Genomic DNA, 12,751 nt, shown 5'->3' on the forward strand with positions numbered 1-12,751 from the left:
CGAAGGAAGACGCGATGTGGGGCGGGGTCGTCCGGGGAGGTCCTGATCTGGAGTGGCTGTCACTTTGACATGACACTCAGCTTCCTACCCTTCGCTCTCTTCTCTTCATAGATAGCAAAAACGACTGCTGATAATGTTGGCACTTGATATTAGTATCCCCGCATTGGGTATTGTACACAGAACGGTTCTGTCCAGGAGCTGAATTGATTGGTTTCCATTTCACATTCCAATACTACGTATGAATTCGGTCATTGCACCAACAAGATAATGATGGCAAATCAAGTCTCAGCTGCACGACCACAGGTCCGTCCTCGGTATTGGTAATGTTGGTCGTGCCGGCCAACGACAGATGAAGAGACCTCTTCTTCCAGGGTCTCCCTTGTCAACTCCACGCTCCATTTCATCCCACACAATGTTCTCGACCAAACTTCGGCCGCTTCAAGGCTGCGGTATGTGCCATACTCATATATAAAGTCGCTAAACTGATATGGTGGCTGTTCAAGCTCTCTATACCCATGCTGGCCGAGGCAGCGTCTCTCATCAATGTTCACGTCTGCCCACTTGGTCAACAAGACGGTGAGCCATCTCTACATCTTCGCTACCCCCAACCAGGCTTGGCTAACAATCCTTCTCTCATATAATATCAGATTCGCTTCTAATCTAAACAAGTCACCCTTTACGCGTCCGCAATCTATCCTCGCAAAGCAGCGCCTCAACCGCCCCGTCTCCCCCCACTTAACCATCTACCAGCCTCAAATAACCTGGGTTGTCAGTATCGCGACTCGCATAACCGGAGTTGCGCTCTCGGGCGGTCTATACCTTTACGCAACAGCTTACCTCCTCTCGCCAGGAGTGACAGGATGGAACATCGGCTCTGAGTCCCTGGTGAACGCCTTCGGCAGCCTCTCACCTGTATCCCAATTCGCGCTGAAGTTCGCAGTCGCGCTTCCGTTTTCGTTCCATAGCTTTAATGGCATTCGCCATTTGATTTGGGATACCGGGAGTATGATGACGAATCAGCAGGTTGCAAGGAGTGGCTGGACGGTTGTTGGGGCTTCGGTTGTTGCTGCTTTTATGTTGGCTTTGTGGAGGCCTTCTGGTGCTGATCGAGCTGTGCAGTGATGCTGGCGGAGATCTTGATCGGTGCGGTCATCAAGATCTCCGGATGCTCGGCCAAACAAATTTGAAAACCCCATGTCTCAAAACACTAAAGTCCTGATGTCCGATGGACTGGTCTTGAAAAGTTGCGCGGATATTACAATAATCGGGAGACATTCAGCAAACCGGTTTCCACGTGTATCGCTCATATGAAGCCAAACGACTTGCTCAGCCATGACTGCACAACTCCCATAAAGGAATACAATAGAAATACGGAAAAAGCAAAAGGTTATTTTGTATTTACTACCTCGTTCCAGCTGCCTTGCTTGTTCTGCAGCACTTCCCTGATATACGACCAGAGTGGGTCCAAACACGGCACAGAGTCAAACACATACATCGGAGAGAGATTCATTATTCAATACGGAGAATTCGCCACTACACCAGAATACAGATCAATCCTCCAACCCGGCGCTTACCCGGCGCCTGTAGATACTCCGTAAGATCCACGCCAAGCACGGAGATCGCGGATCAATAGGCGATCCATTTGGAAGGATTGTCTGTCGATTGGAGCTCGTTTCTTTTTTTTTTTCCAGCTTATGCGAACCCCTCCCTCCACAGTTGACAGTCCACAAAAATCATGCAACCCATCGGCTGACAGGAGCAATCATAAATCAACATCAGCCAGCCCCCGGCTCTCCAGTTCCCTTGCATAAGCTAGCAACCTTATGGTTCTTCTCTTTCCAACTCCCACCGTTGCCTCGACGGAACTTCAGTTGGTTGCAGTATTTCGTTCCTTCACGTCGTTGTGAAACCAGTCCCTCCGAGTCATGACGGGCCCATCTCAGAGCGGATCTTGTCGATCCTGTCAGCAGCATGAGGGGGAAATCACGGACCCGACGGCTGTGCCCTGGTGTATCGAGTTCCGCTCCTCGAAGGCGTTTGTCACTTGGGTTGTGGCGATTGCTGTCTTTACGGTGTCTTGTCCTATGTACATCCGGTGTTTCTATAGCTAATTGCCTCGATAGGACGTCTTTATATATGGCATGGTACACGCTATCGAGGCCCCGCTCTCCCCAGCTCTCAGCTGAGGCTAACTGTGACGGCTCAGATCATTCCCATTCTCCCAGAGGTGCTCCAGACTCGGGTTTCTATACCAGAGGACGAATGTATGATTCCCCAGCCCAAAAGCAGCTCGCCCCAATACTAACGGAAACCCACCAGTACAAAAATGGATGTCTATCCTCCTCGCAGCCTTCGGAGGCGCTATATTCGTTGGCTCCCGTAAGTCTAGTCCTTAACCTTTTTACTGGACCTCAATCTGATATACTAATATAACATGACCAGCAATATTCGGCTACTTCGCCGATAAGAGCTCCTCGCGCCAGGCGCCCTTCCTGATCGGTTTATTTGCGCTGGCTGCGTCGACAGTGATGTTCTGGTTTGCGCGTACAGTATCCGCACTGGTAATTGCGCGCATATTCCAGGGTCTCTCTTGTGCGGTTGTTTGGACGGTTGGCATGGCGCTTATTGTTGATACAATGGGAAAGGATCAAGTTGGGGCGGCGATGGGGATTGTTTCAATGGCTATGACTGTCGGGACGGTTGTTGGCCCCTTTGTTGGGGGCATTGTGTAAGTTTCTTATCACGTTTCCCTCCTTTCCTACCGTTTTTATGCGAGCTCGGAATTAATATTCTTTTGGGGATAGCTTGTCGAAGGCGGGATACCATGCTGTGTTTGCGATGGCGATTGCGCTGATTGTTGTGGATATCGTGTTGAGGTTGGTTATGATTGAACGAAAGAGTGCGGCGAAGTGGATCGATGTGCAATCTGAAGCTGCAGAGACAAGGGCAGAGACAGAGACAGAGCGACTAATAGCTCCCGCTACGGAGGACTGCTCTTCGTACGGGGTCGAGTCTGAGCATAGTTCACGGCAGCAGTCAAACGGAAAGGCCACAGGGGAGGAACATCCCAACCCCAGCAGGCGTTCAATACCAGGTATCGTGCGCTTGATGGGTTCACTTACAATCCTAGTTGTGCTCCAGGCCACTCTCGTTGAAGCCATGACATACTCCTCTTTTGACTCAGTATTGACCACCCACTCACCTAATTGCTATTGCCTCAAGCTAACAATAACAAACGCAGGTTCTCCCTCTCTACGTAAGATCCACATTCAACATGGACCCTATGGGCATAGGCCTGTGCTTCATCCCGCTCTTCATCCCCTCCTTCTTCTCAACCATAATTGGCTCTGCAGTCGACCATTACGGCAGTCGCCGAATCGCCTGGATGGGATTCATTCTCGACGTCCCAGCCCTCTTACTCCTGCAAGTAGTGACCGAAAACACGACGCGGGATCAAATCATTCTTTACGTGCTCCTGTTCGTTTCAGGCTTCGCGGCGGCTCTGAAAACCGTCTCCCTGATGGTCGAGATCAGCCATGCTGTTGAGGAGAAGGAAAAGAAGTGTCCTGGGATTTTTGGGGATACGGGAGGTACAGCGCAGGCGTATGGCCTGTTTAATGTGGCTTGGTCGGGCGGGCAGGTGCTGGGGCCGCTGGTGTCCGGGGGGTTGGTGGATTGGGTTGGGTGGAAGTATATGGTGAGTACGTTGGCGGTGGTTAGTGGAGTGACGGCGGTGGTTTTGGTTGCCACGGCGAAGGGAGTGAGAAGGTAGGTTGGCTGGGTGGGATTTAGGGGGTGGCTTGTCATGTGTAAATATGTAAAAGAAAAGGTGGTGAAGAAATGCTGGATAGGAGTTCAAAATCAAGCGGAGATATAAGCAAGGACAGCTGAGTTTCCAGGGAGACCAGGCCGGAGGTTGGACACAACAAGGGGCTAACGTCGATAAACTATGCAGCGTGCTAGATAGTTCCCGGCATCGCAATTCTCCTTGCGTTCATAAGATCGGGGGAAATAATTCCATGGTTGAACAGAAGATGACCAGTCAGGCCCCATACCAAAACGGGTGGGGATACACGTGCGGGCTGTGGAGGACGAAATGCCCAGCGAGCCCGACACATCGATCATCCAAAAAACAATCCCAGCCTCGAATCCCGATCGCCAATATCTGGAGATCTCCGAGGATGACACCCCTGCTTTGGTTGGTCCTGGGTCCCTTCTTCACTTGACGCCGGGGATATAATTAGTGGTGTTATTAAGGACCCTTCCGTGTTCCAGATCCTCTTTGTTATTTCCACTCCTTAAACCCTCCCACCTCCACCTGTCCACTCCGCATTTCCAGGATTCTCCTCCTATTCTTAACTCTCTTATGGCTTGACGATAATGGCGACTAGCACAACTACCACTCTTGCGACTACAACACTAGTCGGAGTGCCTTTCGAGAAGACATGTCCAACATGCGGCCAGGCGCCAGACACACCACCACCGCCAGACTTTACGCGCCGGCGGGTGAAGGACTTGGAGGGACAGGTGCATTACTTGAATTCCCAGGCTTCCCATATGAGTACGTACTCTCTCGCTCTTCCTTTTGCCTTATAAATCACCTCCAGTGATGCCATGTATCCACCAACTAACATCATCGGCGTTCCAGCGGAGAAACTGGCCGAGTACGAAGAGGAGCTGCGACGGCTTCGTGCCCAAAACCAACCAGCCGCCGCCCCGACCAGCCTAGTTCAACGAAACAACTCGTTGATGTCCTCGAGTTCCACTTCCTCGCGCGGTGATAACTCGCAGTCACCGCCGCAACAAGCACCACCGGGCCGCCTTTCGTCCCTTGCCTCCCTCCTCCCATACCGCCGTCCAAGCACGGCGTCTTCTCAACCACAGTCACATCAATCACCACCACCACCGTCGCCATTACAGCAAACGCAAACGCCGCCCCCGCCTTCGCCACGCACTCCTACACCCCGCCCTTCTACCGAAGAGACACTCGAGCTCCAAAATGCACTGAACGAGGAACAAAAGCTCCGCAAGGCAGCGGAGACGCAGCTTACACAAGCAAGTTCTGAGCTTGAAGAGCTGACGGCGCAGCTCTTCAGCCAGGCGAACGAGATGGTCGCGCAGGAGCGCAAGGCACGAGCGCGGTTAGAAGAACGTGTCGCCGTCTTGGAGCGCCGGGATATCGAGAAGAGGAATCGCTTGGAGAGACTGGAGAAGGCGATGGAGAGGGTTGACCGGATAAGAGCATTGGTTGGATAAACCTATACCCCCTTTTTTCTTCTTTTTTGGCTGGAGTTGGTTTGTTTTTGAACCCGTTTTATATATACCCCGATTTTTTCTGCCTGTTTTGAAATTGGATTTGGATACGATGGGCACGAACGAGTTATGATTGCATACATGGCATGGTTATGGATACCGGGTTGTTTTCTCTTTTTTGCATGACATTAGATTTTGGATAGGTGTTGATATGGCGAGCGTCACTGCGATTAAATACATGCAATATCATGCAGACAGACATCTTGGCAACATAACCGTGATATTATTCTTTGCTCTCTACTATTTATATAATTATAGACCGTCTGAATGTGCCATTGTAGCGGGAAATTGCTAATTTAGTGATGACGGACCATTCGTTGGAACCCCACTTAGTCCCCGCGTACAAATACATATATATCTCACTCCTCCGGTGTAGCTCTTATCATTTCGGTAGAACCTAGGAATCCTCATCTCACTCCTAATTCACTCGCAAAATACAAGTCAAAATGACCACTGGAGTCGCCATAATCGGAAGCGGTTAGTGTTTCTGCATTTCACTGGCCATGCCAGTCTGCTAAATCATCAATCTAACAATAACACCAGGAATCTTCGCCAAGGAGCAGCATCTTGTACGTTACCTTATAACTGGCAACTGAATGCTACACTACACGAGGCACCCACTACACGTAGCTCACCGAAAAAAAACCGGAAACTATTAATGCTAACAATCTCTACGACCAACCCAGCCCGCAGTCAAAGAAGCTCCCACCCTCGCTCTTAAGGCTATCTACTCGCGCTCGCTCAAATCCGCACAAGATCTAGCTGAGGGTCTTGAGAATGTAGATCTGTACTCGGACGATTCTGGCCCTGAGAAGGCCTATGCGGACCTTTTGAAACGCGAAGATATTGGTGCTGTTATTCTGGCGTAAGTGATAACCTTGCAAGTTCTAGTTTATCTGGGCCCTACATGCCATGAGAACTAGGAAGTATATAGATTACTGACACGTACGGTGCAGACTCCCTATCCTCGTCCAGCCAGCGTATATCAAGCAAGCCTTGGCCGCAGGCAAGCATGTTCTCTCTGAGAAGCCAATCGCCAAGGACTTAGCTACGGCGCAGGACCTTCTGTCCTGGTACAACAATGGCGCCAACGTCGACAAGTCCAAGACACTCTGGGGGGTCGCAGAAAATTACCGCTTTATCCGCAAGTGGCTTCAAACCGCCGCTGAGGTGCAGAAGCTCGGAAGCGTGAAGACGTTTCGGCTCGTGTTGAGAGCCAACATTGGGACTGAGGGAAAGTATTATAGTATGTTCTTCTCTTCTTTCTCCCTGTTCAGCTCGTGCTATATCGGACGGTTTACTTCTACTTTGGCGGGTTGTTCGTTACGTTAACTTAGTGTTCTAGACACATCCTGGCGCAAAACGCCCGAGTACCAAGGTGGTTTCGTGTTAGACGCCGGAATCCACTTCCTCGCAGCCCTCCGACTCATTCTCGGTCGCGGATCAAACAGTCTCAAGACTGTAATCGCGCAGACAAGTCAACTGCAGGAACATCTGCCGCCCATAGATACAGTCGATGCACTTGCGACGACCGCATCTGGGGCTCCTGGGGTAATCAACATCTCATTTGGGTCTGAATTCAGGGACTCTTTGTTGGAGATCACGTCTGAAAAGGGTGTCGTGACTCTTATCGGTGACCAATTGACGGTTGGTGGTGTCGTGACTGATATTCCCTTTGAGGGTGTGGGCGTGAAGGAGGAGGTCAAGGCATTTGGGGCGTCGATTGTTGGTGGAGCTTTGGAAGATAGGTTACGGCCTGAGGAGGCATTCGCTGATCTGGAGATTTTGGAGAAGTTGGTGACGAGCGGTGAGGATGGTGGGAGGAAGACGTTGGAGTTGCAGTAACCAAGTAATCGGACTAGACCTTCAGTCCGATAAGGCCAGGCGAGGTGCAAGTGTAAACTTTCTTAATTAGGTTAGCTTGGAATATCAACCAGTCTAAGCCCGATCGGAAAACTTAACTTTGAGAACCATAGTAGGGCAGAACCTCCTAGCCCTATCACGTGCCCACAGCGCATTCCCCTCGCTTAGCAAAGGGCACTAACCGGGTCGTTACTGTCTCGGGCGGCCAAACCTCAGCGCGAAATTTCGAGACCGATTTCGACCGTTCGACAACTCCAGCGCCAACGGGACAAACGACAAGGTATTTTCACAATCCTTTCTCTCTCTCTCCTGGGGAACGTTGTTGATGCTAATTATTGCGTGAAGATGCCCCTCGCTAAGAAGCACGTCCCTATCGTCAAGAAGCGTATGTCACCACCTACCTATCTATCCATTATCCTACCCTGCCCGGATTGAGCGTCCAAGAGGGGGAATTTGAAAAAAGAGGAGAAGCACGAGGAAAGGGAACTGCAGAATCTTGATCGATGAATTTAGAAACTGGGAAAATGGCACCGACGCAGAGATGGAAATCGAATTTTACCACAAGATACAAAGATTGTGTATGAATGATCAATTCGACTGACTGGTCATCCTTTATAGGCACCAAGCGCTTCTTCCGCCACCAGTCCGACCGCTTCAAGTGTGTGCCGGAGTCATGGCGCAAGCCTAAGGGTATCGACAACCGCGTCCGCAGACGCTTCAAGTCGAACATCCCTATGCCCTCCGTACGTCCAACCACCCACCTGATCTACATCGAATTTCGAGTCGTATCGAGTCGAGTCGTTCGGAATATAATGGCAATGAGTGAAGGCTAATACACTCGATAGATCGGTTACGGCAGCAACAAGAAGACAAGACACATGATGCCCTCCGGCCACAAGGCTTTCCTCGTTCACAACGCTAAGGACGTCGATCTCCTCCTTATGCACAACCGCACTTACGCTGCTGAGTGCGTTCTTTCCCACCAATGTAATGGAAAAATGAGATGGATGAACTAACTTATATAGGATCGCCTCCGCTGTCTCTTCCCGCAAGCGCGTCGATATCATCGCCAAGGCCAAGGCCCTCGGTGTCAAGGTCACCAACCCCCGTGGCCGTGTCACTACTGAGGCTTAGATGGATTGATTGAAACGACTAAAAAAAGCGAAAATGATTCTGGGAATGAATTGATAAAGCGCGGGAACTGGTCACGGACGGAAAAGGCCAAGACGGTCTGGACTGGACCGGACGTCTTAGCAGGACAATTGATGGATAAACACACAAGACGTGGGCTCGGGACAGGAACGATTGATTATTTTTTATACATAACCTAACCCACCTACTCATCCATCTATCCATTTAAATACCAAATGAGTTGTTAAATGGGATTTCAGCGGTAATGCTTCGCTTGTTGCTTGAACTTGTCCTTGATGAAGTATGGTTTGGTGTCTGGGGAGTATTGAATGGAGTTTCTTTCATTTCCAGGATACTGGTCTTGTCCATTGTAGAATTGGACTGGTGTAGTTTTGTCTCGGGTATATGGTCTATCTATAAATGCCCCAACACCCAATACCATGCGCTCACCATGCAACAACATTCATTCGACATGCAAACCCAGCACTTTTATTTACCTGTTCTATGCCCCATTTCCAGCAGCAGCACCACCACCAGCACTTTCCTGCGCCTGTCTGGCTGTCGAAATATCAACTAACCCAACGCCCTCAACCAAAGCTGTAGTTCCATCCTCATCACCCCCGAGCTCAGGAACAGTTCCCTGCCCAACAACAGTCTCCTTGTCCGTCTCTACCTCCTCCCACGCAGGAACCTCCCGCGGCCCATCCAATCCCGCCGGCGGCAAAGCCCAGCTAGGCATCTTGCTCCGATACTGCCACTCGCCACCGGCATCCGAGTACGCAACAGCATGCAAGAAGATCCCCAGCTCGTGAACACCGGGGTCGGTATACAGTTCCGTCCCGCAGACATCACAAGTCTTCCCGGAGAGTCTCTCCCCCTTTCGTTTCTGATACGCTTCCACCGCGGCTTCATGCTCCTTCGTCATGATCGCCTGCACGACCGAGCTGTCCGTACCCGGCGGCACAACCGGCAGCGTGGTCAAATGTGTGCGGTACGAGACTGTCTCCGGGAGTTCGGTGCGACCCATCTCCATTAGACGATCGATGATCTCGTCGTCCCGGTCTGCGGTCGATTCATTCTTCCCTAGCTCTGGGCCGAAGACACGCCGGTTCGAGTAGATCGGGTCGTTGCTTATCGGGTGGCCGAGGAACTGTAGATGCACGCGGATTTGGTGCGTGCGGCCCGTGAGCGGGAGGCAGTGGACGATGCTGTAGCCTTCACTTTCGTTGATGTAGGACGGCGGCGGCGTTGCTGGTTTTGAACCTGGTTCCTTCCCTTGCGTTTCTTTACTTTCACTTTCGCCTTCGCCCTCCGCAACTGAGTTTTGAGGCGCAGGCGCAGGCGCAGGAGGGTAATACGCCAATCGTCGAAACTTCGTCTTCGCTTCCTTCCCTGTCGCCCGGACACGGTTCAGCCCAACCTTCGGACTAATAGACATAATCGGCTGGTCCACAATAATCGCTCCATCAGGGAACTTGCCCTTCACGCGCGCAACATACTCCTTCTGAACGGTGCGCTCCCTCAAACTAACAGTCATCTTATCCGCGCCCTGCGCTGTCTTCCCCACGAACATAACCCCGGACGTCAACCGATCCAGTCTGTTACAGGGCCGCGGAACGAACTTCCCGCCGTAGTTGTGCCTTATGATCTCCATGACGGAGTTATAATGGTACCGGCCTGTCGAGTGAACGGGAACACCAGCGGGTTTATCAATGACAAGCAAATCATCTGTCTCGTCGATGATGCCGACGTCGTTGCCTGTGACGGGTGGTTCGTGGCGATGGAGGGTATGCGAGACGATTTGGCCGTTTTTGAGGACGGTGTTGGGCCCCGCGGATTTGCCGTTTACCGTGACATAGCCGCTTTCAAGGGCTTTTCTCTGTTAACAAAATCATAGCATGTTAGTTTGCTGTTCCCAGCGCTTGTTTGGTCGGGTTGGGTAATTAGAGAGCGTACGTAGTAGCCCGGCTCGCGGTCGCGAAACTCGGTGGTGAAAATGTCTATCAGCTCCCTGTTGCGCCATCGCTCCTTGCAGTATGTGTTGTATGTATAGTGGTATGGATATACGCGACGAAGGCCCCCTTCGAAGTAATAGCGAACAGGCAGCCCCTCGCATGGCGTTACGGCGACTTTTGGCGGTTCCTGGACGGGCTCCGTAGGAGGCACCTCCAGCCTCGACGTGACATCGATAGGAACGACGGACATGATGGAAGCCGAGATTTTACCCCGGCGAACGAGGAATTCGGCAAGTCGAGAAGAGCAAGCCAGGTTCCAGGTTGGAAGCTATGCTTGACAAAAATTGGGTAGAGGAGGACTTGAGAAGAGGGGAACAAAATTATTTTGCGGATGTTCCTGACGCCACTGGAAATTTATTCTTGCCCAACATTAATTCCTAGGTACGTTCTCACCACTACCATGTTATCGACAATTAAAAATAGCAATAGCGCGCTAACGATACATGGAGAGATTAAAGACCACCCTCTATGTGTACTCGTCTCAAATAGGAATCGGCGCATAGTACGAGAACTTGCCCTCTGGGTCGTACTTCCTCTTGACCTGCTGGAGTTTCTCCAGTCTCCATGGCTCCCACCCATACCAGGCGCGAGCTCCCTCACCTCCAGAAGCGTAGTTGACGTACGAATGCAGGTTATCAGAGCCCGTTCCCTTGAGAACGATGTCTCGCAGCCGGTCTCCAAACTCCACGGCCTCGTTCTCCACCTCTTCGGTGTCGGAGTTATAGGCGATAACAGGCGCGAATAAGAAGAAGTCCTCTCGGTTTGGGAACGCCGTTGAGTCTTCAGGGATGGCCTCGACACCTTGCGCTGAGTATTGCTCGATGAGGACCATCGAAGTGTTGAACTGCGAACCGTCCGCAGTACCTTCGACAAATGCATCGAAGAACTCTCTCTGCGCTGGGATATCATATCGCTTGAAGCCAATTGGGAACCGCACCTTGTTCTCTTGTTTCGCACAGCCCCTCGAGTTCACATCCGTATCGATCCATTTGGGAATGTCGGTATAGAGCCCATGAGTCTTGACTGCCGCGGGAGTCAGGGCAAGGTCACGGAAGGGTTGAATAAGCTCGGGCTCGATTTCCTCGACACCCTCATTCAGGAAGTTGGCGATGTAAACAGGCTGTCCAAGTTAGCTTTATTCGGCGAGGGAAAACAAGTGGACGTACGTTCTCTGGGTCCATGTCTGGATTGCGCACGAGGTATGTCCAAACGAAAAAGCCGGGCGGCTGGATATCAGCGAGATCGTTGAAGTGCTCGAACAGCTCCTCGACTTGGTCGCCGGTAAAAGCTAACTGCTCAAACGCCCACAGACCACCGTTTGGAATGTCGTAAACCTTCGAAGTGGCCGAGGTAACAATTCCAAAGTTATGGCCCGCGCCTCGCACAGCCCACCAGAGGTCCTGATCATCACTTTCTTCGGAGACCGTTATGATCTCGCCATCCGCCGTGGCAATGTTCAGCGATACGAACTGATCAGATGCCATCCCATATTTCCCCTGCAGAGCACCGTGGCCGCCGCCCAGAGCTGGTCCAAGATAGCTAACGCACTCACAGACGCCATGAACTGCATATGTTAGTACCGCCTTCACTGGTCTAAGATGAATCAACTAGCTTACCAGTCTGCTTTCCCTGTTGGAAGAGAGCTCCAATCAGCGTCACTGCTTTTGTGCCACCCCCAAACGTGGCTGTTTTACCGTCCTCTGCGATCTCAATGGAGTCAAGTTTGTGCAACCAGATTTCAATTCCGTGATCAAGATTCGCCAGAGAAGAGATAGCACCATGTCCACCATTCACTGCAAGGAATGGGAGGCCCTCGGCGTTAGCGTAACGAATCTACTTCGTCAGCTTGCTTGTGTTTTTAATCGTTCTGTTGGAAGAAACTTACAGTCTTGGCCACATCTTCCTCCTCGGCAACCTCAACAACAACAGTGAAGTTGGGTGGGTGGTAGTAAGACCACCGTACTGTGGCATCCTCAAACACGTCTGAGTCCGGGTAGTAAATATCTGCCTGTGCAGAAAGCTCGGGTGCCAATTTGGTACGGATATCGTCACGAGTGGTGAATCTTCCACCACTGCCAGTGCCCAGGAGGCCAACAGCGCATGCGAGACTGGCCCAGAGGCGTGTGGATGCTCTCATCTTGGCGTGTCAGTGCGTGAGTTTCAAAGTGCGGTGTGTGGAAAGTGTGATAAAGATTGTGGGCGTCTCCGGTTTTAATGGCCGGCGACAAGAATGTATAGTTAATTTCTGTTGTTGTTAAGTATGTAGCATTCCTAACAGCGGAAAAAGAATCCCTGAAGGCTACACTGTGCTAGGGGAAGACTGGGAAGGCATTGGAGGTGGGATTTAAATCCCTCTGGCGACTGAAGAGCTGTAGGTGCAGACTGCAGACAGTGCAGTTGGGGAAAGAGCAAGCAGTCGTTGAGGCCGA

General features: G+C 51.4%; 7 protein-coding genes across 7 annotated transcripts; 5 read left to right on the top strand and 2 right to left on the bottom strand.

Moving 5' to 3' along the window:
* Positions 1–349: 349 nt before the first annotated feature.
* On the top strand, positions 350–1,122 carry APUU_20405S (succinate:quinone oxidoreductase subunit C; the record flags this gene model as incomplete). Its single annotated transcript, XM_041699043.1, has 3 exons — positions 350–449; positions 504–576; positions 648–1,122. 3 exons carry the CDS (start codon positions 350–352, stop codon positions 1,120–1,122), a joined length of 648 nt encoding a protein of 215 aa, XP_041552167.1.
* Positions 1,123–1,925: 803 nt separating this feature from the next.
* On the top strand, positions 1,926–3,772 carry APUU_20406S (MFS transporter; the record flags this gene model as incomplete). The annotated part of the gene is made up of 7 exons (XM_041699044.1): positions 1,926–2,072; positions 2,124–2,144; positions 2,207–2,264; positions 2,320–2,379; positions 2,443–2,728; positions 2,805–3,183; positions 3,242–3,772. 7 exons carry the CDS (start codon positions 1,926–1,928, stop codon positions 3,770–3,772), a joined length of 1,482 nt encoding a protein of 493 aa, XP_041552168.1.
* Positions 3,773–4,380: 608 nt separating this feature from the next.
* On the top strand, positions 4,381–5,256 carry APUU_20407S (uncharacterized protein; the record flags this gene model as incomplete). The annotated part of the gene is made up of 2 exons (XM_041699045.1): positions 4,381–4,561; positions 4,649–5,256. The coding sequence occupies 2 exons, from the start codon at positions 4,381–4,383 to the stop codon at positions 5,254–5,256; spliced, it is 789 nt and encodes a 262-aa protein (XP_041552169.1).
* Positions 5,257–5,759: 503 nt separating this feature from the next.
* Positions 5,760–7,158, top strand: APUU_20408S (Gfo/Idh/MocA family protein; the record flags this gene model as incomplete). The annotated part of the gene is made up of 5 exons (XM_041699046.1): positions 5,760–5,790; positions 5,857–5,882; positions 6,000–6,178; positions 6,270–6,559; positions 6,659–7,158. The coding sequence occupies 5 exons, from the start codon at positions 5,760–5,762 to the stop codon at positions 7,156–7,158; spliced, it is 1,026 nt and encodes a 341-aa protein (XP_041552170.1).
* Positions 7,159–7,521: 363 nt separating this feature from the next.
* On the top strand, positions 7,522–8,310 carry RPL32 (60S ribosomal protein eL32; the record flags this gene model as incomplete). Its single annotated transcript, XM_041699047.1, has 4 exons — positions 7,522–7,561; positions 7,795–7,919; positions 8,022–8,143; positions 8,202–8,310. The coding sequence occupies 4 exons, from the start codon at positions 7,522–7,524 to the stop codon at positions 8,308–8,310; spliced, it is 396 nt and encodes a 131-aa protein (XP_041552171.1).
* Positions 8,311–8,809: 499 nt separating this feature from the next.
* Positions 8,810–10,512, bottom strand: APUU_20410A (pseudouridine synthase family protein; the record flags this gene model as incomplete). Its single annotated transcript, XM_041699048.1, has 2 exons — positions 8,810–10,186; positions 10,264–10,512. The coding sequence occupies 2 exons, from the start codon at positions 10,510–10,512 to the stop codon at positions 8,810–8,812; spliced, it is 1,626 nt and encodes a 541-aa protein (XP_041552172.1).
* A 291-nt stretch (positions 10,513–10,803) lies between these two features.
* APUU_20411A (putative FAD-dependent oxygenase) lies at positions 10,804–12,459 on the bottom strand (the record flags this gene model as incomplete). Its single annotated transcript, XM_041699049.1, has 4 exons — positions 10,804–11,442; positions 11,489–11,886; positions 11,939–12,155; positions 12,208–12,459. 4 exons carry the CDS (start codon positions 12,457–12,459, stop codon positions 10,804–10,806), a joined length of 1,506 nt encoding a protein of 501 aa, XP_041552173.1.
* Positions 12,460–12,751: the final 292 nt, after the last annotated feature.

The sequence above is a fragment of the Aspergillus puulaauensis genome, chromosome 2, assembly GCF_016861865.1.
Source record: "Aspergillus puulaauensis MK2 DNA, chromosome 2, nearly complete sequence".
NCBI lineage: Eukaryota > Fungi > Ascomycota > Eurotiomycetes > Eurotiales > Aspergillaceae > Aspergillus > Aspergillus puulaauensis.